The sequence below is a fragment of the Schistocerca americana genome, chromosome X, assembly GCF_021461395.2.
Source record: "Schistocerca americana isolate TAMUIC-IGC-003095 chromosome X, iqSchAmer2.1, whole genome shotgun sequence".
NCBI classification, from domain to species: domain Eukaryota; kingdom Metazoa; phylum Arthropoda; class Insecta; order Orthoptera; family Acrididae; genus Schistocerca; species Schistocerca americana.
The window spans coordinates 739,393,105-739,420,824 of record NC_060130.1 but is presented as its reverse complement, the minus strand read 5'-3'; the positions used below and the strand labels follow the sequence as shown (position 1 = coordinate 739,420,824).

At 42.5% G+C, this 27,720-nt stretch overlaps 1 protein-coding gene across 1 annotated transcript in view; it reads right to left on the bottom strand.

Moving 5' to 3' along the window:
* LOC124556581 (palmitoleoyl-protein carboxylesterase NOTUM) overlaps window positions 1-27,720 on the bottom strand; it is a 325,447-nt gene that overhangs the window by 147,521 nt on the left and 150,206 nt on the right. Inside the window, exon 4 of the mRNA XM_047130546.1 lies at window positions 23,672-23,766. Within this exon, the coding sequence (XP_046986502.1) occupies window positions 23,672-23,766 (95 nt within the window). The remainder of the gene's footprint in view (window positions 1-23,671; window positions 23,767-27,720) is intronic.

The following is a 27,720-nucleotide window of genomic DNA, read 5'->3' as shown; positions in this document are numbered from 1 at the left end:
ATAACTAATGATGAAGTATTGAATAGAGTTGGGGAGAAGAGGAGTATGTGGCACAATTTGACAAAAAGGAGGGACCGGTTAGTAGGACATGTTCTGAGGCATCAAGGGATCACAAATTTAGCACTGGAGGGCAGCGTGGAGGGTAAAAATCGTAGAGGGAGACCAAGAGATGAATACACTAAGCAGATTCAGAAGGATGTGGGTTGCAGTAAGTACTGGGAGATGAAGAAGCTTGCACATGATAGGGTAGCATGGAGAGCTGCATCAAACCAGTCTCAGGACTGAAGACCACAACAACAACAAACTCAACGTAGCACGTAACTTGAAAATGAGCGCAACGACAGCTGAAATTCTGTGTATTGAATAAAAAATCTTTTGCTCACGGTGTTGAAGTCCTTTATTTGAAAGGGCACGATCTGTTTCGCATTCTTAAGAGATCCGTACATTGAAGGAATAATATATTTACTCTTCGGAATAAACTATTTTTAAAAAATTAAAAAAAAAGTAATCATAATCACATAAGGCCGCTAAGAATAGTCCATTATCTTTTAAATCATTGTGGTATACAGGACCAGCCCCGGATCTACGATATTTCCGAACCAACGCAAGAACTTGATAGTGGCGCCCACTCCCCCGAGCGTTTGAGATAGGACGTCAAAAATTTAAAATAAAATCGAGTTTTCAGAAATATGTTCATTTTGTAGAGCACATCTTTCTGAAGAGTTCGATATATAAAACATATATGTTCGATGAAATGCAAGACATGTTATTCGATATTAAGTGTGCCGAAGTGCAGTGCCACGCCTCTTCATACAGCATTCTTCTATCGCACGTCATTGTACATCGCTCTGTGGAATTCAAACGTGTATACTTTGTAATGGAAACCGTCAAACCTGTATTTAGGACACTGGAGATTGAAATAACCTGTGGTGCCTCTCCTGCTCCCAGTCGGCCGGTTTGACATCCTACTTCCCCCTTTTTTTTTTAAAAAAAAAAATATAATTAATACTGGGTGGGATTAATTGGACCGGGAGAATAAGAACTCTACAGAAAATCTGCACTCTTTATTGTCTATTAGCTAATAACTTTCTCTTTTGTGTGACATAAAATTAAACATAGGAAGCATAAAACCATAAAGAGAGGAGACAAGCAAGGCAGTACACATTTCTTGAATCCTTGAGACCAAGCATTTTTTTTTCTCTCTAATCTTGCTACAGCTTTAGTTTCTGCGAAAGAATCTATTACCTCATTAAGCTTCGTCAAACGTTTTGCTACATGAAAAATCAAAATTTCATTGTCTAATACTGAAAAAGCTGTTAAAAAGAATAGTACCCAAGACTGGTGTGGTTTCTCGATTTGATTACGTCTGTTTTATCACTGTCTGCTAGATATAACTAAATAGACCTTTCTAATATTGCAGCAATTGTAACACACGCAAAACAGCCGAGACTGATCTGGCACAAATGGTCATTCTTATGTACTTCATTTACACAAATAACAATAATTCATGAAGTATCAATATCGAATGCCTATGAGGCCTACTACAAGCAAAAGTTTTATGTTCGGAAATAATTTCACATTTCCCTCATACGCTCCAGTTTCTCAAGCATGAGATCGAAAAACATTAGTATGAAACTTTTGTATAAACTTGGAATCGTCATACACTTTCCTTTCTCGTTCCAACAAACAATCTTATCATCACGAATTCTGTAACTATTCCCGCCATTGTGAAAACTTATTCTCCAGCTAATTTCACTAACCCTGCCAGAATCACAGCTTCAGTTATCCCCCATTTATTCTCCGGTTAGGTGTTATTACATGTTCGTACAATGCGTTTTCCGTACTGTTCCGAGAATGGAACTTAAAGTGGCTGCTAACCAGGGTTGTACACTTCCCGGGTAGCAGTTGTACACTGATAGCGTAGCGATCTGGCAAAACTTTTCCGTCAAAATTTCATTTTTTTGGATACAAAGAGTAGATAATATGTAATCTTTCTTGCGTGTTGGTCCAGCTAGTCGTTTATTTTCGCTCTGGTAGTCTGAATCTATGGATACTGCTAATAATTTCAACAACACTGATCATTTACACACCCAAACACCCACACAAACAAACAGCGACTAGCATTCACCCGTTCGGGTTTCTTCGGCTCAGCTCGTATAGCCCCGTCCCCTTTTGTCTGCGGGAAACAAAAAATTTCTAGATGTGACGGGGATAACCCTTAGCAGACATCAAGCACACTATTGACGCATTCAAAAATCAAATAATGATTGGTTCAGAAATCAACTTAGAACGTGTTCAACAATGTTCAAAAACCAACTGGGATGCGTTTCAAAATCACATGAATAATCGATAGGCCAACGTGCGTTGTGTGCTAGGTTTGTGAAACAAGGTTTTTTCTTCAAGAATAAGAATTTGGCGTCTCCTGAAATTGCCACCCGGGACAGATGCCTGATCTGCCGCCCCCCACCCCCCGCCACCACACTCAGGTCCGCGCCTGTATGGGAAAAACAGTTATAGCCAAGTTTCATCGTAAAAACGACAGAAATAAGTAACTCACTGTAGAGCGGTGATCCAAGTTAAAATGACTGGGCCCGAAAAGCAGCCTATACAATAAAGGCATAGCTCAGTAACTCTGGAAAACGAAAGAAATCTGAAAAACTGTAGATGCTGTAAGAACACCCGAGTAATTATACTAAGTCAAATAAATGTAACCCAGTTTCAAGCAGAAACCAGAAAGAAAGAAGCAAGTTTGAACACATACCTTATCCGTGGTCTGCTCGGAGAGATGACACTCCGTCAAACTGAGCTAAACTGGCAGAACGCTGTTACGAGACCGCGCGGAAAATGGCGAGTCGTGTGTACCAACGAGAAGAATGGAAAGTGGCTGTGCATTTTTACTAAACTAGTCCTCCAACAAGCAAGAAGATGATTATATTGACATCAAAAAGCAATGCGTAAATAATATGCTTCTAGCAACCAATAAACTATTTATTTAAATTATAAAGAAAGAACTTAGCGCATGTGTCGTTTCCCGCGTGGTTTCAACACCGTTTGTTCAGTGGTGAGTGGTGTCTCTTCTGTCAGGCATGTCCGACAGAACAGACATCCCCTTAATAATTGACGGAAAAAAAATTACAACATCAAGAATGAGTTGCGCGATATAATCGAAAGTTGGCAGACGTGTTTCTACATCTGAAGGAAGATGTCGACTCAAATTTCGATCCAGTCGCATAAGAGTGGTGCTAGTAGCAGCCCTATGAGTATGCAAATCAAGTTTGCTTTGAGTACAAGCTGTGAAGGTCGTGAGCGCTGAGTTACCTTTGAGACTGGACGTAGTGAATTGATTTTAGTCAAGGATGCCTTTAAGACGACAAGGAAGCCATTATCAGACCTCACTGACTTTGAACGAGGTCTTGTAATAGGGATACGAGAAGCTGGATGTTCCTTCGGAGACATTGCAGAAAAACTTGGCAGGAATGTAACCACTCTACATGATTGCTGCCAGCGGTGGTCACGTGACCGGGCTCCGGACGACCACGTGACAATACCGAGAGGAAAGACTATCGTGCTCGGCCTATGGCTCTGGCGCATCGTACTGCATCTGCAGCAGCAATTTGAGCAGAAGTTGGTACCATAGTGACACAACAAACTGTTACAAATCGGTCACTTCAAAGACGGCTCCGAGCCAGACGATCTGTAGCGTTCATTCCACTGACCCTAAACCACCGCCATTTCCGACTTCACTGGTGACGAGCGATAGATCATTGTAAGGCGGAGTGGAGGTCTGATGTGTTTTGTGATGAAAGCCGGTTCTGCCTCGGCCATAGTGATGTTCGTGTTTGCGTTAGGAGATCAGTTGAGGGCCTGCCATCAGCCTGTCTTGCTTGCTAGACAGTCTGGAGGTACTCTTGGTGTTATGGTATGGAGTGCTATTTCGTATGACAGCAGGAACACTCTCGTGGTTATCCCACGCATACTGTCTGCAAATTTGTACGTCAGTCTGGTGATTCGACCTGTTGTGCTACCATTCATGAATAGCATTCTAAGAGGTGTTTTCCAACAGGATAACAGTCGCCCACATATTGCTGTTGTAACCCAAATGTTGTACAGAGTGTCGACATGTTGCCTTGGCCTCCTCCATCAGCGGATCTGTCTGGAATTGAGCATATATTTGCCATCATAGGACCACAACTCCAGCGTTAACTGTCCCTGATATTGATATACACAGTGCAACAGGCATGGAACTCTATCACACAAACTGACATCCGGCACCTGTACATCACAACGCACACACGTTAGTATGCTCGCGTGCAGAATTCGGGGGGTTACACTTGTTATTAATGAACCAGCATTTCACATTTGCAAAGGTGCTCTCGCGGTTACACTAACCTAAGATGGCAATGATAATCACTGAAATATATATTCCCGAAATTTCATTACTCTACGTTAACTAGTTTTTGGTGTTGCGATTTTTTCCGTCAGTGTTTGTAATTATATGGGCGCAACGGATGTTTGATCAAAAGGTTTCAGTGCGGATGCACAACCAACGTCCGAACTCCTACGGCAATCAGAAATCTGTGAGTACAAGGTTAATGGGCGGGGGTCGTCGCGGTGCGGCGAGCGGGAAGTTGGGAATTTGGGTGTGACTGAATGCGTGTCCAGGTGGCCGAGTCGGCTACAAGTACAACACGAGCTCATACGGAGTCATAGGAAATACAGGACTTACTTTTCCAATTTTTTAGGAAGTGTTTTTCACAATCCGCCCGACAGCTGGGGTGTCCCAGAAATGAGAAGATTCCTGCAGCAGAACGACTAGAGACAGTACTGCGCGGTTCAATTATATTGACATATAGCACACTGAGAAGAAAACTGGCCCCTACCTGTTGGCGCCAGTTATGACTGGATTATGTTAACGTGGGGAAAAAAAACACAACGATGGTAAACACCGAAACCGCCTCAGATAATGGTCCTTCGAATGGTCGACGCAGGAGAAATATATGCCGCCCACAATGGCAGAAATGGCGAAGATTATATGGCTTTCTGCCAGGTTTATGATGCAACACCGCGTGCTGCAGGGATTGTGATGCAGATGATAACTTCATTTTCATTCCCAGCCGTGACTGGATTGTCATTTACTTTATTCATGTTAAAAAAAAATAGGCAAAGGCAATTGTTCTAGAGAACAAAAGAATCCGGGTTCGAGTCGCGGTCCAGCACAAATTTTCAACTCTTGCCGATGCACTGCTGTAATTCCTGTGCGGCTACAAGTCGTTTTTCCTTCCTATCTCCTTCCCATATCGTTTCCTTTCCATTCCTTTCACACCTATTATACAAGTTTAGCTCAGTTCGACGGCGCGTTACCTCCCTGACCAGCCAACGGATAAGGTGTGTGTTCAGCCTTGCTTCTTTTTTCTGTTTCCTACTTCAAGTTGAGTTACGTTTATTTGACTTTGTTTATTCGTATGTTCTTCAGGCGCCAACAGTTTTTTTCCGATTTCTTCCGTTTTTCATAGTCACTGAGGTATGTCCTTATTTTATAGATTGCTTTACGGTCCCTATCATTTTAACTTGTACCAGCGCTTTACAGCAATTTAGTTATTTTTAATGTTTTCACGATGGACTGTGGGACTTGACAACAACTGTTTATTCTGAAGACTACTACGATTTAAGAGATGGTGTAAGTGTGATATTCCTAACGGCCTTATGTGGTTATATGATCACTTATTTTCAAAACATTTTTAAATTTTTTAAAATATTTGTTATTCCGAACATTAAGTATGTTATTCCTCCGATGTACAAATCACCTGATGATGCATTTTGTAAACCTTTCAATAAAGGTCTTTAACGGCTTCAACGGAACACTTGTTCTTCGGTACGCGACGTGACATGTGCCCGAGTGATATGCACAGAGTGGTTCATAGTTTTTCACGATTTCAAATTTGGACAACGTGCCCAAAAAACAAGTTACAGTCATGGTGGTGCCGTCTATTAGTAGTTCGGAGTGTGAAGTTTCATCCCATATACAGGTCAGTAATCATGTCGCACTGATCAGAACATCATCTTGGGTTCGCGGTGGGGTGCTATTTTCAAAAATGTTCAATTGGTTCAAATGGCTCTGAGCACTATGGGACTTAACTGCTGTGGTCATCAGTCCCCTAGAACTTAGAACTACTTAAACCTAACTAACCTAAGGACATCACACACATCCATGCCCAAGGCAGGATTCGAACCTGCGACCGTAGCGGTCGCGCGGTTCCAGACTGTAGCGGCTAGAACCGCTCGGCCACTCCGGTCGGCCTGTTCAATCGGTTCTAAGCACTATAGGACTTAACATCTGAGGTCAACAGTCCCCTAGACTTAGAACTACTTAAACCTAACTAACCTAAGGACATCACACACATCCATGCCCGAGGCAGGATTCGAAACTGCGACCATAGCAGCAGCGCGGTTTCGGACTGAAGCGCGTAGAGCCGCCAGGCCACAGCGGCCGGCGGTACTATTTTCGCTAAGGTGAATCTGTCGTGCGCGTGCAAACGGGCCTTTTGTAAGCATTTGAAGATTCAGCTGCATTATTCTATTCCTGCTCGTGGAACAATATTGAATTGGTTACGAAACTTCCGTAAAACTGCCACTCCGTAGAACATCGAACGTGTGCGTAGCAATTTACAAGCAAGCCCTCGTCGTTCGTTACGAAAACTTTGTTCCACTACGACGGCGCGACATGCCACATATCTAACAAGACCTTGCAAGTTCTTCGTGATGCTTTTGGTTACCGCATCATTTTCAGACTCCCTTGTGTAGAATGGTCGCCTCGCTCGCGTCATTTAACTGTGCCAAACTTTTACCTATGAGGTTATTTACGGGCAAGAGTGTACTCCGACCGTCCGAGAAGCTTACAACATTTAAAAGATCGAATTCACATTGAAATTTCTAGAATTCCTTCAGCAATTGCGAAAGATGAGTTCAATAACAGGGCGAAACGCCTCAAATATTTCGTTGCCGCCAATGGTCGTCATTTGCTTTTTTACGTATTGTACACGGCTAGTTCCATAGGCCCAAACTGAGGAGCAAATCACCAAATTCATGGAACGTGTCAGTACATGAAATTACAGCATAAAACTAATAACAGATAAAACGTCTATGAACTAAAGAAAAGCCGTAAGTTTATGTAAACACAATCGACAATGTAACACAGGAATCACCTTAATTTTTCAATGAACTCCTCGAAAGAACGGGAGTGGCCCATAAGAAAACTCTTCAGTCTCGATTTGAAAGCACGTGAAGTACTACTAAGAGTTCTGAATTCTTGTGGTAACTTACTTAAAATGTATGCAGCAGTATACTGCACACCTTTCTGCACAAGGGTCGAGGAAGTGTGATATAAATGCAGATTGGATTTCTGCCTAGTATTAACTAAGTGAAAGCTGACAATTCTTGTGAATAGACTGATATTGTTAACAAAAAAAATGGTTCAAATGGCTCTGAGCACTATGGGACTTAACTTCTGAGGCCATCAATCCCCTAGAACTTAGAACTACTTAAACCTAGCTAACCCAAGGACATCACACACATCCGTGCCCGAGGCACGATTCGAACCTGCGACCGTAGCGGTCGCGCGGTTCCAGACTGTAGCGCCTAGAACCGCTCGGCCACCCCGGCCGGCTATTGTTAACAAGAAACGACAGTAAAGAATCACTACATTGAGAGGCCAATTTCAGAATACCCAGCTAGTGAACACGGGTCGACAAGAGATTCACGAACTTACACCACTTATTGCCCGAATCGCCCGCTTCGGAGCCAAAAATATCCTTTGAGAATGGGAAGAGTTACCCCAAAATATAATACCATACGTCACAAGCAAATAAAAATAAGCAAAGTAGAGTACTTTTTCGTATCGAACTGTCACTTACTTCCGATGCCGTTCGAATAATAGAAATGGCAGCATTAAGCCTTTGAACAAGATTCTGAACGTGGGCTTTCCACGATAGTTTACTATCTTTCTGAACACCTAGAAATTTGAACTATTCAGTTTCACTAATCGTATACCCCTTCTGTGGAATTAAAACGTAGGGTTTAGTTGAATTGTGTCGTAGAATATGTAAAAATTGAGTCTGCCTGTGATTTAGCGTTAGTTTATTTTCTGCAAGCCATGAACTTATGTCATGAACTGCACTATTTGAAACAGTGCCAATGTTGCACCCAACATCCATTACTGTCAACCTAGTGTCATCAGCAAACAGAAATATTTTGAATCACCTGTAATACTAGAGAGCAAATCATTTATATAAATAAGGCACAAGAGCGGCCCCAGCACTGATCATTTGACTGTGCCCACTCAGACGCCACACCATACCCATTTGCAACACTGTGGATAATGACCTACTGCTGTCTGTTGTTAAAGTAAGAGGTGAACCAATTGTGAGCTACTCCCCGTATTCCATAACCGTTCAACTTCTGGAGCAATATTATGTGATCAACACAATCAAACGGATTAGTAAAAAAAAAAAAAAGATGCCTAGCATTCGAAACCTTTTGTTTAATCCATCCAGTACCTCACAGGGAAAAGAGAATATAGCATTTTCAGTTGTTAAACCACCTCTAAAAGTGAATTGTACATTTGACAGCAAATTATGTGAAATAAAATGATAAATTATCCTTACATACACAGTCTTTTCAATAACTGCAGCAAACACTGATGGCATAGAAATAGATCTAAAATTTCCTACATTACTCCTTTCTCCCTTTTTGTGAAGTGGCTTTACTACTGAGTACTTTGGTCATTCGGGAAACTGACCATTCTTATAGGAAAACTTATAAATATGGCTAAGTATACGGCTATCATATGCAGCACAGTACTTTATTATTCTGCTAGGTAGTCCATCGTATCCATGAGAGTCCTTAGTCTCCAGTGATTTAATTATTGACTCAATCTCCCCCTTGTCAATAATACAGAGGAGTGTTTCGGACATCAGCCTCGGAAAGGCATTTCCCAAGAGAAACTAAATTTTTATTTAATTCGCCAGCAATTCTCAGAAAGTGATACTGTACATATATCTGACTTATTAGAAACAGAAATATTTTTACTACTAACTGACTTTATGTCGTTGACTCTGTGCTGCTGACCAGACACTTCCTTTACGACTGACCATATGGTTTTAATTTTATCCCGTGAATTAGCTATTCTGCTTGTGTAACACATACTCTTTGTCTTCCTAATAACTTCTTAAGCACCTTACAATATTGTTTGTGATGGGTTACTCTAGTTCGATTGTGACTACTTCTAACGTTTTGATATAATTCCCGTTCTGCATAATATCCTTATCCCACTGGTCAACCACCCCGGCCGACTTTCACTGCTAGTAACCTGTTTAGAACATTCTAATGGAAAGAAACTTTCAAAGAGCATGAGAAATGTGTTAAGGTAAACACTACCGTATGTTTGTCATCTATGTTATCGGCAATATAAGCATCCTGTCACTTTTGTCCCTTAACTAGGTTTCAAAAATTCTCTGTTGCCGTTGGATTAGCTTTCGCTACATAGATTGTAATTATATATAACATTTGTTTGAGTACAAAAACCTTTTAGTGTTAAAATTTGTGCCTCATGGTTTAAAAGGCCATTCACCCTTTTACTAACAGAATGCCCACCTAGAAATGAAGAACGAATAAAAATATTGTCTATGGGTGTGCTACTGTTCCCTTGCACTCTGACTGAAAAAAACACAATCTGCATCATCTCATATAAGTTTAGGAGATCTTCCAACATCCTTTTTGTTGCACAATCACATACAAAATTAATGTTGAAGTCACTACATATAACTAATTTTTGGTACTTCCTATAAAGTGAACCAAGAACCCTCTCTAGCTTGAGCAGAAATGCTCTAAAGTCAGAGTTAGGGGACCTATAAACAACAATAATTAGAAGTTTAGTTTCACTAAATTCAACTGCACCCGCGCAACATTCAAATATCTGTTCAGTGCAGTGCCGTGACATGTCTATGGACTCAAATAGAATACTGTTTCTTACGTTCATGGCCACTCTCTCGCTGCGCAATGAACTCCTTGAAAAACAGCCAGCTAATCTGTATACCGGTAAAGGAAGCCTCTGAATTGTCAAAATTTTTAAGCGATGCTCTGATATATCAATGATATCAGAGTCAACATCTATAAGCAGTTCACTAACTTTGTCTCTATTACCGCTTTTATTTTAATGAAATATGCTAATTCCTTTACTAATTGGATACCTGGCCCGCTTTGAAGGTGATTCCCTTGTTAGAGCGACTTCTTTTGTCTGATGTGGTATTTCATAAGTAAACTTCAATAAATGTTGTACCTTGTGTAAAATGTTCAACTTTGTTTCGCGATTAGTTTGTTTGTTATGCAAATTTGAAATCGTCAAAACATTGCGAAACGCCCTATTGTGTAGAAGGCTTCGTGAACGACACAACGTGCACGGAGTAATCTTATAAAGCATCCGTGCCCTTTGTCTACGAACTGTAAAAACACATAATCTACCTTTTGAAATTAAAAACGAGAAAAGAAAGTACAATCAGCAACGAGGTCCTTAAAGATGAGGCACTTTCTGACTGGGGAAGGTTGGTAGAAGGAACTCTGTCGCGTCCTTTTCAATCTGGACGGCTGCACAGGAGTTTGGTGGTCATCCTCCCGAAAGCGAGTCCAGTGACTTAGCACTGTCCCACCTCGCTCTGCAAATTCCAAACGATACAATTCTTATGGACCCACGTTACTGGTTCAGCAAGAAAAGTGGATAAGCAACAAATTGTTAAAATGAATATACAGTAAAACTTGTTCAAAATGGAATTGCATGGAGCTAAAATAATTTTCCAAATTGTACAAGTTTCACGATTACACAAAACTCACTAGGCTACATAAAATTTGTCAGGCAACATGAACAAAAGTATAAATTTGTAGTTATGCAAGTATTTAAGTAGCTTCATTCCCGCACAGCAGACGTTCATTTACTGTATTTTGTACAGCAGAACATTAGACTATTACATTAATTAATAAATAATGCGTCATTTGTGTATTTTTACTATAACTTTAAATTCTTTTATGTTGTATGTACATATACGTATATATTATTCCCGTCAATTCAACAGCTTCTTCAGGCGTATTAATTTCTCTAGGGACATTATTTTGCTCCTCTCCTTCTTCTTCTTTTATTTCTTCTTGATCATTTTCTGTGCTGCGGATTTCTATTACATTTGTTGCTGAAGTAAAAGTGGAGTGAACTGACAAGTCATCTGCGCTACATGAAATGTTTCTTATTTTAATTAATTCAGCAACTGCTGCTGCATTTTCTTAAACTCCGGCCATCGAAGCCTCTTGTCCTTGACCTCCAAATCCCGTTTTGCTGAAGCACTTGGTAACAGTTACGGGCTTTATTTCCTTACTGTCAAGCCAATCTAATTTACTGCATCCAGGACAGAAACTGACCGTGCAAAAGCAAATGTACTTTGTGTTTTCTCAACACTAAGATCGACTGCATCAATAATCGCCTATAATGGGATTTGAATGTGTAAATAATCCCTAGTCCATGGATTGTGTGAAGCTGGTTGAACTCAGCTTAAACAAGCCAGTTTCACGACGAAATAAATCTCGGGAGAACAGCCTGGTATGAGTGTGCATAGGACACAATATTTCGGCAATCGACCACGTTGCCATCATCAGATGCGCTGATGTCCATTAGCGTACCTCATGATGGCAACGTGGTCGATTGCCGAAATATTGTGTCCTATGCACACTCATACCAGGCTGTTCACCTGAGATTTATTTCGTCATAAAATACGCCTGGATAAATTTAGGAATCACAAGACAGTTTCATGCTTGATAACTTGAGTTTCTGGTGGCAGTTTGCATTGTCCAGGAAAAGGAGAACTTGCTGATTTCCTTTTTTTTCATTTTGCTATTAAAAGAGCCCAGCCATTCTTCCATAAGACAATTCACCCTCCATGCCTTTTTACTACTTTGACCGGAAGCTTACTGACACCTATGTTTTTGAAACAACGTAGTTTTGCCGGCTTTCTAGTCACCATTGGCTTCTCCATTTCACCAAACCTGTTCCCACACAGCAGTATAATGAGTCTTTCCTTTGACAGTTTTCCACCGGTTCAAAAAAAAAAAAAAAAAAAAAAAAAAAAAAAAAAAAAATGTCTGAAATCTTATGGGACTTAACTGCTAAGGTCATCAGTCCCTAAGCTTACACACTACTTAACCTAAATTATCCTAAGGACGAAAACATACACCCATGCCTGCCACCGGTGCACTTTTCATCTCGAGTTGCTAGAGCCTCATCGGCAGTGCGCGATCAAACAGTCACGTTTCATTGGCACTGAACGTGTCTTTCGAGTCATAGTTCGCTATTAGATTGTACAGTATTGTCTCCCATTCTGTTGCTACACTTTCCTGCATGTCTTAGTTTCCCCACAAATTTCATTCCACATGATGTTATGCCTAGCTTGGAATCTTTACAGGCACTTTAGCGACTTTCAGAGCCTCACTCTATAAGATGGGTCCAAACAGCGATAAGTTTTTTGCCCGCGCTTTTACGAACCATTACTACACTATCTCGTTAATTTCTTCATTCCCCGTCCTTTTCGTCTTTCTTTTCATTTGCCCGTTCACTTTCATCTATTCATTCCGTTTCTTATCCCTGTTTCTTAATGAATCATAAATTTGTGTTTTACTGCATTTGAAACGCAACATTATTTCGCGCACAGAGTGCTTGTTTTTCTCACTCGCCTCGATTACCTTAATCTTTTCGTTAAGTGTTAGCGGCACATACTTTTTCTCCGACATCATGACTTAAAGCACTACTAGTCAACTAAAACTGGCAGGAAATAAACCGCAGGTAGTGCATTTTGAATGCTTGACCTTGCCAGGTAAAACCATTGTTTAACGGAACAACACACACGTCTTTCACTGTGCAGTTTCAGCAGTGTGTTCTTAGATGAGCAACAAACAATGTTCCAGTGTGCTCCCGAGGTCCTCAGTAACAATGGAAAACGAGAAACGCCGACAAACAGAGCGCTCACAAACGAACCAATTCCTTTGATGTACCGAGACTGCGTGGAACTTGTTCGTTATTGCACAGGGCGGCGCGGTTTGCTGTCCAGCCCCGCAGCGCCGCGATGAGCCGAACCTCTTTTCTTGGTTTTGTGCCGCTTAACAGCAATGTCAGGGCTGTGCACAGTTTATGTTAAAAGTACTGTCCTTGTAGAGTCATCAATAACTAATGTATACTGTGATACAGAAGTACTGTGTAAGTTCTTTTCCGCATTATACGATTAATTATTAATTAAGTCTTAAAATTTGCATTCCGTTTCCGCTTTAGACACGTTCCACTTTATACAAAAAAATTAGCATATAAAAGTGTACTGAATGCGTCGGGACTGAAATACTTGTACGGTTTGGGCAGATTGCTGAACTACGCGCTTTCCGCTTACATCAAGTTTTACTGGATAAAGAAACAATTATTTCTCTTATCTCCCTGTTGGTGGCTACAGGGCTTCATTACTTACGAAGACCGGCCACTCATCTATGCAGCTTGCAGCATGTCAGACCTATTATTGGGTCACATCATATTTCTCCAGGAAGCCACCACCATCAAATTAGCAAATGTTCCGGATCGCCATAATTGAAACTGGGTCGCACGCAAGCACTGTAAAAAATATAAATGCCGTATGGCATTGCTGATTCAGTCGCCAGTGGGAAAGGATGCTGTTCCTCCGTGGACATTTGCCCCCGTTTCCTTGTGGATATGTGAGAAATCTGAGTGGTAGTTCGCAGCCAGCAGTGAAGCGGCAAGAACGGTTACTTACGTCTAAGCCACGGAACGTTGCGCGCGCAAGGTTGTTTACCTCTTGCGGTCCTCACGAGTAACTACGCTATAGAATCGACATGGCTCACTCGTTCAGACAGTCAACCATTAAGATTACTTTTACTAGTGGATTCGCGTGGCCCAAAGCTTTCGAAATCGAACGATTCGTACGGGAAGAGATCAAAATAGATCCAATGAACCTAATCACCATCCACATCTCTATTACGAATTGTATGGTTTACCTTAAATTGATCAACGGCCGAGTACGTGATAAAATTGGACGTCACTCTAAGAATGGACTAAAATTCAAACATTCTGATGGCAAAGCGGGGATGGTGTCGATCGATCACACGGGACTTGGCGTCCGCACTATTATAGTTTCTGAACTTCCTTCGAGGTTCCACTAGACGTCATGATCAATGCCTTACGACCATATGGACGCATAGTCAGCCACGTCGCCGAAGAAATGGACCACTTCAACGACATATCCCGTTCTTAACGGGGTGAGGCAAGTTCGGATCGAGTTTACACGACATATCCCGTCTTACCTCCGTATTGGTGGCTCTAGAGCGATAATTAGTTACAGGATTCCCCTTGCACGTTCCTCAGTACCAAATGACGGACGATCCCATGCCACAACGATACAGTTGTACGACAACGCGTCAAAGATGTCAGGCGAGGAATCCCCCGCTGAGCAGCTGCAACAGTAGTCCGGTGTCGCACGAACGGAGACAAATATGGAGATCGGCCAGCTCGTGGTACCGACATCCAAGACGACTGGGCTTCCAAACAGCATTTAGATATGGATACGGACGTATGACAGCGCAAAAAGAGGTCACGAAAATTGGGAAAGAAAAGACGTCGCACACGTTCGCATGATTGCTTTCCTCATATGGGAGAAGACGAAGACGAACAAGCAGACGATGACAACACCACAGTGGAGAACGCAGGAGTCTCCGACGACGACCGACGTGACACCACCGAATGTGATGCCCTTCTCTACACCAGCGAGACCTTTAAGGCAGATCCCCTGCAAGTCTCAGAACTCGGCACAGTAGACGAAGACATGGCCATAATAGCTGAGGTTGAGACGGTCCGGCTACAGGATTCGTCTTGGCAGAACTGGGCCGATGACAGTGACGAAATCCAGCTGTCTGGGAACGCGGGTATCACGGCTGAGGCGACACCCCCACAGCGGCCACATTATAACTGACGATAGTCTATTCAGTGGCTCCACCAACGGCGACCAGACCTACAAGGACAATGTGCTCCCAACATGCAAGCCCCACAACACGTAAGACGTCAACAGGCGTTCCGCATCACAACCATTAATACTAATACCACACGATAACGTATAAAGACGATATAGGTATTGCTCTTTTACAAGAAGTACACTGCTGGTCACCGTAAATGCAACACCAAGAAAGACAAGAGGTAGCACAACAAAATTTATTTTGTAGATAACATGTTGACCAAGTATCAAATGATTACGTTTACAGACGTCTGTGACATGTGGTTCCTGCCAGAATCAGTAGTCAGAGTAGCCGCCATTGCTGGAGATCGCCGCTGCCACACGTATCGGCATTGAGTCAAAGAGACGTTGGATGTGTTCCTGGGGTACAGCAGCCCAAGCAGCTTCCACACGTTGCCAAAGATCATCTGGTGTGGCAGCTGGGGATGTAATCTGGGTCACTCGTTGAGCAACCATGGACCACATGTTTTCTATCGGCGAAAGATCCGGAGAGCGAGCCGGCCAGGGAAGAAATTCAATCTGGTTATTGACGAAGAACCTTTGGACAATGCGTGCCACGTGTGGTCACGCATTATCCTGTTGAAATATGGCTGTGGCCGAGCCCTGAAGGTAAGGAAGGGCAACTGGCTCCAGCACCTCGGATATGTAGCGCCGGCTATTTAAAGTACCGGCAATGCGTACTAGAAGCGTGCGAGAGTAATATCTAATACCGCCCCATACCATAATACCCGGTGCAAGACCAGTGTGGCGGTGCATAATGCAGCTGTCCAGCATCCTCTCTCCACGGTGTCTCCACACTCGAATCCGACCATCGTGGTGCTACAGACAGAAGCGTGCCTCGTCAGTAAAGACAACGTCATTCCATTCTGCCGTCCACATCCGTCTGTCATCACACCATTGGCGACGGAGACGTCTGTGGTTCTGCGTCAATGGTAGACGAAGCAATGGACGTCTTGCGGACAGACCACTCTGCTGTAAACGGCGTCGAATGGTACGCGCAGACACTGGATGATGCGTTACAGACGCAATGTGCTGTGCTATGGTTCGGGATGTCACTGAGCGATCCGTCACTGCCATGCGCACAATTTGCCTATCAGCACGTGCAGTGGTGCACCGAGGTGAATGCGATCGACCACGTCGGTCCGTCGTACCCTCCTGCATCCAGCGGTCACATATCCGCATTACAGTTGTTTGGTTTCGTCCAACACGACTAGCGATTTCTCTGTTTGATAATCCACAATCTCGGTAAGCCACTATCCTTCCTCTGTCGAACTCGGATACTTGATCAAAAGATGTTCGCTGTTGTCTACGAGGCATAACTGATCGTCTTGTGAAACAACCACAAGGTAATCACACGTGCCGAACGTATACTCGTCGAAATCGCCAAGCCTTAAATGGCGCTATGAGGTGCCGCCACAGACGCTCGTGATGTGCGTCTGCGCTGAAATTCTAATCAGTTGCATATCTCATCGCTGCAAGCCCATGGTGTAAATTTCACTTGATTCGGATGCTTCCTTCAGGGTGTCGCATTTACGGTGGCCAGCAGTGTATAAATCGACGAATTTACGTAGATATGCTAATGTTGCCGATATATGTATCGCTCTTTTACAGGAAGTGTACGTCAACGTATTCCCGTCCCTCTATGGTTGCGATAACTTGACGTCACCAGCTTCAGAAATCGGTAGTGGCATAGCGTTACTGATTAAAGAAGGCTTCGTAGCGGAGAACGTCATCTACCTACCATCGGCACGCGGAATGGCTGTAACAGTACTTGGAGTGCGGCTTATCAACATTTACGCGCCGTCAGACACGGGCAAATGAAGATAACTATAACGCTTCTTAGCAGAAGAAATAGCCCCCGCTCTTTCTAGGACGGCACGCTCATCACATACTCGGCGGCGACATCAATTGTGTGCTGGAGCCGAAGAATCAGTTTCCACGCTATAACCCGTGCCAAGAAATTAGACCATTGGTACGAGACGTGCAGTTAGTAGGTTCGTAGGAACACATTCATAGAGGCCGAACCGGACATACATACGTAACTGGTCACTCCGAGAGCTGCATCGATCGTGTCTCGCGTCTACGTCACGCGCCGCCTCCCACATGACATCCATGACGCACAACTATGGCCACCGGCCTTCACTGATAACATGGTATACAGGGTGTTACAAAAAGGTACGGCCAAACTTTCAGGAAACATTCCTCACACACAAATAAAGAAAAGATGTTATGTGGACATGTGTCCGGAAACGCTTAATTTCCATGTTAGAGCTCATTTTAGTTTCGTCAGTATGTACTGTACTTCCTCGATTCACCGCCAGTTGGCCCAATGGAATCAACATGTGTGGGCTGACGAGAATACGCACGCAATTATGCAATCACGTCATCAACACAGATTTTCTGTGAACGTTTGGGCAGGCATTGTTGGTGATGTCTTGATTGGGCCCCATGTTCCTCCACCTACGCTCAATGGAACACGTTATCATGATTTCATACGGGATACTCTACCTGTGCTGCTAGAACATGTGCCTTTACAAGTACGACACAACATGTGGTTCATGCACGATGGAGCTCCTGTACATTTCAGTCGAAGTGTTCGTACGCTTCTCAACAACAGATTCGGTGACCGATGGATTGGTAGAGGCGGACGAATTCCATGGCCTCCACGCTCTCCTGACCTCAACCCTCTTGACTTTCATTTATGGGGGCATTTGAAAACTCTTGTCTACGCAACCCCGGTACCAAATGTAGAGACTCTTCGTGCTCGTATTGTGGACAGCTGTGATACAATACGCCATTCTCCAGGGCTGCATCAGCGCATCAGGGATTCCATGCGACGGAGGGTGGATGCATGTATCCTCGCTAACGGAGGACATTTTGAACATTTCCCGTAACAAAGTGTTTGAAGTCACGCTGGTACGTTCTGTTGCTGTGTGTTTCCATTCCATGATTAATGTGATTTGAAGAGAAGTAATAAAATGAGCTCTAACATGGAAAGTAAGCGTTTCCGGACGCATGTCCACATAACACATTTTCTTTCTTTGTGTGTGAGGAATGTTTCCTGAAAGTTTGGCCGTACCTTTTTGTAACACCCTGTACAGCTGCACGATCGCCTTCCATAAGACAGCAGGTATGGTGAAGCCGCGGCCTGTGGAAAATGAGTGTCGTCAAGTTATCGAAGAAGTTTGGCAATCTCGTGATGGGCGTCGACGGATATACCATACGACTTTACGTTGATAGTTAGTGTTAAATATAGCCTAGTCGTCAAAATAGACTGTCTAGGAAACCTGCTTTCTCGGATCGCTAGACAAGGAATTCAAACAAATCGTATTAATTAGTTTTATCACAAATGGAAAGGATTACAATACTTAACTTCGTGATTACATAGATGTGTAGCAAGCAAAGTGCGACCAACAAAGTAAACAAAACTTCTTCAGTATAAACGATTCCTAAGTCGGTGCTATACAAGTGCCTAATCTTGCAGCTGCTATTCGACCGGCCTCGGCCAGTCTGGCGCGGCGCTTATGTCCTCACATAGGGGCTATTGCTGTTGCGTTGTCATCCTGGAGAGGGGTCAGTTAGCGTGCGATTGGCTGACGTCTTCTCACAGCCATCTCTGCTCTATCGTTCCCGACTGGCGTGCCGGCGCTTGACTTGACGCCGTAACAGTTGAAATGTAGCAAATCGACGATACGGCGTGCACTGATTGCATTGGGGCGCGAACATTCACCGTGGAGACTGTAGACTTTAAAACTTCTATTTCACAATATTACGAAGCTGTACCAACCAGCTTCCCTCTCCCGAAGGACAGTGCTGGTACAATAAGCCAGGGCAGAAATCATTGCTATTTTGGGTCCTCATCTGGAAGGAGCAGCAGTCTGCGCGAGGACACTAGACCAAGTCACAGACGGACGTACATCAATGCACAATGTCATTAATCAACATAAGCGGCGCCGCAGAACCCTAGTACATACCCTAGACACAAAGGGCGGCACACATCTGACGACACAATATGACATGGCAAATGCCTTCGTTGATCATTATACCCGATTATACACCAGAGAAGAACTCGAGAGGACGGCCCTACAAGGCGTTGCTGAGCCGCTATTTGGGACGCGCGATCAAAAGGTGGAGGCCATACTGCTGCGGGAAATTGACGACGATGAAGTGGTAGAAGCCACAGGTAAGGTGGCACACAATACGTCGCCGGGGCTGGACAGAATACTGTTGTTAGTTAGTTAGTTACATGTGCCATTGATCATTAGAACGATTCTTTGATGGAAATGATGTGGAACGAGTCCGTTTACAGGATGTGTATTCATTATTGGTGTTAACGTTGCCGGCCGGTGTGGCGGAGCGGTAGAACCGCTTCAGTCTGGAACCGCGCGACCGCTACGGTCGCAGGTTCGAATCCTGCCTCGGGCATGGATGTGTGTGATGTCCTTAGGTTAGTTAGGTTTAAGTAGTTCTAAGTTCCTGGGGACTGATGACCTCAAATGTTAAGTCCCATAGCGCTCAAAACCATTTGTTAACATTAATGAACACATTATTTTTTATAGTCCTACTCATGCAACTACATATAAAATTTAATTTTTTTACTGAGTACCATTTTATAAGTAAAAATTCATCCATCTAATAGAAGGAGTTAGCCACGAGAAATAATTTTAAATTAGATTTAAACCTTGCTTCGCTACCTGTCAGATACAAAGAAGAGCCAAAGATACTGGTACACCTGCTTAATATCGGTAGGACCCCTGCGAGCACGCAGAAGTGCTGCAACACGACGTGGCATGGACTCGACTAATGTCTGAAGTAGTGCTGGACGGAACTGACACCATGAATCCTGCAGAGCTGTCCCTAAATCAGTATGAATACGAGGGTGTGGAGATCTCTCCTGAACAGCACGTTACAAGGCATCCCAGATATGCTCAACACTGTTCATGACTGGGGAGTTTGGTGGCCAGCGAAAGTATTTAATCTCAGAAGAGTGTTCCTGGAGTCACTCTGTAGCAATTCGGGACATGTGGAGTGTCGCATTGTCCTGCTGGAATTCCGCAAGTCCACCGGAATGCACAATGGACATGAATGGATGCAGGTGATCAGACAGAAGGCTTACGTAAGTGAGACCTGTCAGAGTCGTATCTAGGGATTCCATATCACTCTACCTGCACACACCTCAGACCATTACAGAGCCTCCACCAGCTTGATTTAATTATCATTTCATTCTAAGAGAGCTGCATGGTCACCGATGGTATCTGTTCTTTCGGACATGTTCGAAAGAACAGATACCATCTTCATATAGGCACGTTCTTCTCCAGAGCGCGATTTACAGTCAGTTTAAACTTTGCCCTTAATTTCTCTACGTCCTTCATATTGGAACTCAGTGATATCCATTCATTCTCTGACTTGCATCCCTGTCTATTATTGGCAAACATTTTTTTTGCCAATGATAGGGAGAGGTCTTGCATGCCGTTGGCAACTTCATTGTGCTACAGTCTATTAATCTTCACCAGCACACAAAGCAGAGCTACTAACACTAGGTAACTTTCTTCTGCATTGAATTTGAAATCACACATATGTTAGTCCGACATTTTAACAGAACCACCTCATTAGATGAGTGTACTTAGAACAAACAGATGATAATGATGATAATAAGTGTTAAAGTGTACTATATCACTGTCTTCGGATAACGTGATGAACAACCTAAGACCACCGCTGCCATTGACGCCTCCGACAACTGAGATGCTGCTTAGCAACGCTGTCAAATGGATGGAATCACTGACGTCACACGGATAACGCAATTCGCCGACCAGAGGAACAAAAGCACTTGAGACGGTACTATGGTCACGTGCCTCACTGACACCATACTCAGTTCTACCGACACCCCCGGGATAACAAGGCCGCCCAGCAGTGTTAGTGACGTCACACTAAGCGGCCCATAGCCGACGCAGCAGTCCACGGACACCTCCGTACAGACGCGCCTGATCTTCTGTCCGTCATACAGAAAGGAGCGAACTATAATTCGAACCAAAGACCAAATTATATATATTCTTGTAAACAGCATAAAGGTTCATAACGAAATACCGATTACATATACGGGCAGGAATAAGTTTAATCGATTGAGGAACTTTGCCACTATTTTATAATTGTCAGAACACTATTTAGCTTTAAAACTCGCATACAGGTGGTGACTAATGCCAACTGACAGCAGGACTTAACATTTTCAAGCTATTACACTGAAAGTAAATTATCTTAAACACTGTCATACATAGCAAAACCCTTACAACTTTCGTTTACAATAAGGTAACAAGAGTTCGCTTCATCTCATAAAACACTAGACTATTGTGAATTTACTCATATGTTCATGGTGACAGCTCTTTTCAAGAATTTTTACAAGTGTATCCCCAGTAATAAAGAATGGAAACAAAATATAGATATCAAATATTCTCCTTTTAACATGGACATCACTGAACACAAGATTCTGTCTTGCACTGTGATACTAAGGGACTGCTCTTTCCTTTAAGAAAAGCCTGACAATTTGAAGTTCACTCTCCTATTGAAGATACACTTCTTGAAACAATATTAAAAACGTTATGAAAGGTAAGGAAATGAAAAACAACCAAGTGCATTACATGTAAGAATGTGAGCAAAAGGCTGAGGCTCTCTTTACTTACCATTTTCAATCTCTCTACAACTTACTTCCTTTTCCACGTAGAAATCACCAACTGCAAGTCTCATTATTGCTGTCTCTTACTAACAAAGTGCTTTTCTATTTAGAAAAGCTGACAACTTGATGTTCATTCTGGTACTGAAGATAAACACTTTTCAGAGGAGTTCTAGAACCTATTCCTGCCCGTATATGTAATAGGTATTTCGTTATGAACCTTTATGCTGTTTACAAGAATATATATAATTTGGTCTTTGGTTCGAATTATAGTTCGCTCCTTTCTGTACGACGGACAGAAGATCAGGCGCGTATGTACGGTGTCCGTGGACTGCTGCGTCGGCTATGGGCCGCTTAGTGTGACGTCACTAACACTGCTGGGCGGCCTTGTTATCCCGGGGGTGTCGGTTCTACCCGCTGGTGATTTTCGACTCTGTTGTTGTTATTTCATTGGAATGTTTTACGTGGCGGCTGATTTGATTCTTGGCACCACAACGGCCATTGTTGGTGATTCCTTAGGCTAGCTATACAGGGTGTTACAGAATGACATTTTAAAAACATGGTACATTACCGAGTATGAAATTCGGAACGTTTTGATATAAGGAATCTAAAGCCGGAAATGTGAAATAAAGTTTCTACAGCCACCAATGGGCTATTGAAAATCCACGCTACTTGTACGAGAAGTTACCAGATGAGATTATCAATGAACATTTGGGCTGTAATTCTTGACGCTCATCTTGCTGGACCACACATCTTACCAGATCGTTTGAATGATGCCTGGTATTTGAAATTTCTGGAGAAAGCCTTGCTTGAACTTCCGGAGGACGTTTCCTTGCATTTGTGTGCGTCTGTGGTTTCAGAGTGCTGGTGTTTCAGCGTACTTTTATCGTCGAGCCAGGACATATCTCACAGACTGCTTCAGCAGAAAGTAAATGGAAGGGGATGCTGTGGGATTTTGTAAAGCCCCTTGTATACACAACCCCAGTAGGAAAAATACCTGAGCTTATAGAGCGCATCGTCAGAGCGCCTGATACCATCAAAGGGGAGAGCGAAATCTTACAGGGAATCAGAGAAAACATGTTTCGCCGTTTCACATTGTGTAACAAAGTTCATGGTCGTCACATTAATAATTTACCATACAGTTGTGAAACCACAGATTCGGTTCACGGTACTTCATTGTACTCTGTTGTCAATAAATGTCTTCCACCCAACAGTATTGTGGTGTTTCAATAAGCTTACCGACTGCGCAGAAAGTGCATAGGCCTGTAGAAACTTTGACGTTTCCCGGTAGAGACTCCTTACTGCAAAATTTCATTCTCTAGAGTCTCTCAAATTATTGAAACTTCATTCTCTAGCACCCCTCATTTCACAATTACAACTTCAAGGCAGAGACTGGTTTTTCCGAGTTAAAGTATTTTCCGATGTGTAAAGAGTAGTGAAATAATTTACTTTTGATAAACTGACACCAGCTGTTACAATGTGCATCGCCCGAATGTATGTGGCAAATCGTTTTTCAAACGGTTCAAATGGCTCTAAGCACTATGGGACTTAACATCTTAGGTCATCAGTCCCCTAGACTTAGAACTACTTAAACCTAACTAACCTAAGGACATCACACACATCCATGCCCGAGGCAGGATTCGAACCTGCGACCGTAGCAGCCGCGCTGCGCCGGACTGAAGCGCCTAGAACCGCTCGACCACATCGGCCGGCTGCAAATCTCTTTTAATATCCATTCTTTCTACATGGTTCTTATTGACAGCTACCAATACCACTGAATTCTTTTGTACAGGTCATCAAAGAACTACTAAATCACAGAATAATTCTTTTAAATTAAAATTAACTTAGTTATACTGTTCATATACTAATCTTAGCTATAAGTTGGTAGTTATATTTGCAAAGGAATAGCTCTTACCCTGCAGGAGATCCATCGTTGCAAGTTACATTTGGCGTAGACAGGAAAATCCTCTTCAGGGCATTTTCCTTCTCTGTGTGCGCATTCCGTGATAGCTTGAAAACATAAAAACGTATTTGTCAAAAAACTGAAACTAGAATATCAAGATGCAGCATTTACATACAGGAAGCAGGTGAAGTTTATGCAAAATTTTGAGCATTCCAATGTGTATCTAATTTAAAAGGAAAAGTTTTACCCACGTTTCTTTCAGTAGTAGATGATGATGATGATAACGAACGCCGTTATGAAAATAAAAGACACAAGTGGGTTAAATTAGATTACATAAGATTAGACACGCTGTTCGTTTCGCAGTGAGAACCACGTCAGTGAAAAATACATGAGACATATTTGTAAAGAATTGATATCGTAATGTGCATTCCGTGATTCTTAAGTGAAATGGTTCTCCAGGATATGAAAAAAAACATACTTTTTAATTAAGAAGTTTAACACAAACAATTAAATGTATATATACTGAAGTACATAACATAATTCCTAGGCAATTACACCCAATTATTGTCAAAACAAAAACAGTTGCAAGGTTTTCTTGCAAAGATCACATTACTAAAACGAAGTTATGCTGAAGCCATGTACACTGACGGAAAAAAATAGCAGCAGTGTAGTGTAATTAAATTTCACAAATACATTTGTCTAGGTAACATATTTAACTGATTAACACTACAGGATCACAGGTTAATGTAAGTGCGAGATAAGCCATTGCAAATGTGAAATGCTGGTACCTTAATAACCGGTGTAACCGCCAGAATGCCTGTAGACCTGGATGCTTTGTATTGTACAGGTGCTGTATGTCAATTTGTTCGATGGGATTCGATGCCTGTTGCACTTGGTCGGGCGCTACAGGGACGGTTAATGCTGGTTGTGGATGACGCTGGAGTTGTCATCCGATGATATCCCTTCTGTGCTCAAATGGAGACAGATATGGCGATCGAGCAGGCTAAGGCAACATGTGGACACTCTGTAGAACATGTTGGGTAACAATAGAGGTATCTGGGAGAGCGTTATCCTGTTGGAAAACACAACCTGAAAGGCTGTTTGTGAGTGGCTGCAAAACTGGTCGAACCACCTGTCTGATGTACAAATTTTGCAGTCAGTGTGCTTGGGATAACCACAAGAGTGCTCCTGCTGTCATACCAAATGGCATCCCAGACCATAACTCCAATTTTAGGTCCAGTGAGTCTAACACACAGACAGGTTGGTTGCAGGCCCTAAACTGGCCTCCTTCTAACCAACACATGGCTATCATTGACACCGAGGCAGAAGCAGCTTTCATCAGAAAACAAAAAAATACTTCCACCCTGCCCTCCATAGAGCTCTCGCGTAACGCCACTTACGTCGCAAATGGCAGTGGTTCGAGGTCAGTGGAAAGCACGCTAAAGGGCATCTGGCTCGGAGCTGTCCTTGAAGTAACCGATTTGTGACAGTTCGTTGTCACTATGATGCCAACTGCTGCCGAAGTTGCTGCCGCAGATGCAGTACGATGGGTCAGAGCCCCACGCCGAATACGATGGTCTTCCTTCTTGGTAGTGCCACGTGGCCGTCCGGAGCCCAATCTGCTTGCGACTGTTCATTCTCGTGAGCACCGCTGCCAGCAATCATGTACAGTGGCTACATTTCTGCCAAGTCTTTCTGCACCATCGCAGAAGGAACATCCAGCTCCTCGTAGCACTATTATACGATTTCGTTCACACTCAGTGAGATGTTGATAAGGGCGTCTTTGGCATTCTTAAGTAACATCAGCTCACCACGTTCAGTCTCAAGGTAACTAACGCTCACGACCGCTACAGGGTGTGTTTAAAGCAAACCTGATGTGAATCCTCATAGTGGCGTGACTAGCGCAGCTCTTACGCGACTGGCGCGAAATTTGGTTAGACATTATCTTTCAGATGTAGAAATACGTCTGCCATCTTCCGTTTATGTCCCACAACTCCTTCTTGGTTTTGCGATTTCTTTTCCTCAAGTGTATTAAAATGCATTCATATTAAATTATATGCGTACTGATAAGGACATAAAGTGAGTGCACGTGCAGTTAATGGTGGCCACCGATTAATATTTTACGGTACTCTGAAACTATAATTCAGTAGTAGCCAAGCTTTTTATAGTTACTGTCAAGTTACTGACAACGTGTACTCTTGAATAATGGAGAACTTTCTGGATTAAAGTGAACGACTTTCAAGTATTTTTGGAAGTTGTTCACGCTTCTAATATTGATTCCGTGATCTCAGTTATCGGTTTGATAGAGAAGTATATTACTCGTGACTGATTTCGTTGATGAATACATGTGCTCAAAAGTGATAGTGTATTCAGTTATTTGAACAGGCTTGTGCAAGGCGCTCTTGAATTTTCACCACAAGTAATTCGTATTATACGCTTTTGGACCCAGAAAACTTCAGGATGGCTACGTGAGCTACCCCAACATACAATATCGCATGACATTATGCAATGGAAATAAGCAAATAACGTCAGTTCTTTTATTGTTATATCACCTATGCCTGACATCATTCGTATTGCAAATAAAGATTTATCTAAAGATTTTTTTTAAATTACTGCTACCAGTCGCAATCGTGGTGTGACTGATAGCGGTAATTTAAAAAAAAAAAAAGATTTGCTTAGGTATTTTCGTAGTTTTTCTGTGTTCTCCTCCCAGTTGTATCTAACATCTCGTTTTAACACCAAGTATTAAACATTGTCAACGTCGCCTATGCAAGTCCGTATACTTTTGTATCTGTTAGGTGGAAACCTTTTCTAGGTTCTGAATAAATACTTTTTTTCAAGACTTAATTACTAGTGAAGAGGCTTGAAGTCATTTCTTAATGTCCAAAAAAATATCAGTATTCTCTGTTGTAAGGTAGGCATGTCATTTTGATTTTTGTAAGTTATCGATGTGCACGTTAGAGAGAGAGCAAGTTATGTTACCGTTAAACAAACTTTGGTCTTGTCGTGGCACAGTCTGATATATTCTTAGTTGAAGTGTGGTAGATGATGGGCGTACTCAGTAGTGTTGGGTTGACTTGTGATGGTATCTGTTGCCGGCCGTGGTGGCCGAGCAGTTACAGGCGCTTCAGTCCGGAACCGTGCGACTGCTACGGTCGCAGGTTCGAATCCTGCCTGGGGCATGGATGTGTGTGATGTCCTTAGGTTAGTTAGGTTTAAGTAGTTCCAAGTTCTAGGGGATTGATGACCTCAGATGTTACGTTCCATAGTGCTCAGAGCCATTTGAACAATTTTTTGTATGCATTAGATGAAGAAAGATTTATTTTAAAGGGCAGCAAGGATGAATGTGATATATATATTGAAAGGCGAAACGAATATAAATTTTGAGTAATGTTATTTTTTTGAAGAGGAGAAGTCTGAGGTAAGATTGTATCACTGCGCACCTAATTTGTAGAAATGATTATTGGCAGCTAATTAACTTGTACCCTTTTTAAATCATTGCTCACTTTGTTAAGCACTGGTATTGTTCAGACTAATGTTATGTGTGAAGATAACGCGAAGTTTTACACTGTCATTTTGAATATGTACTTAATTCTAATATCGTCTCCTGGAATATTATTTCATAGGAATAGTTACTCTTCCCATCCCATTTTTAAGGGAAGTTTATCATTAAGCAATACCACGTTGCGCCATGTGGTATGCAACGGTTTGACCTTTATTTAGAAATAGAAATCTAGCTCAGCCGCTGCCTGATTGTTGTTTGCTGCAGTTACAGTTCAATTCAAATTAGGTTCTGTTTAGTCAAGGTTAGTATACGAGTTTAAGTTGGATAATAATTTTTAGGCACATAGTTTTGGTAATACGTAGGTTTTTATAGAGTGAAGGGTAAAGTTGGGCTAAATTTCATACAAAATACAAATATAGGTGGGAGGTTACACTCTTTATAAAATACACGTGATTTTCTATTCATCGTGATGTTTTTATCACCTACAAACAAAACAGTCTTAACCCTTTCCACCCGAACCCACACGATCGTGCGGGTGCGGTTTTTATTGTTTTAC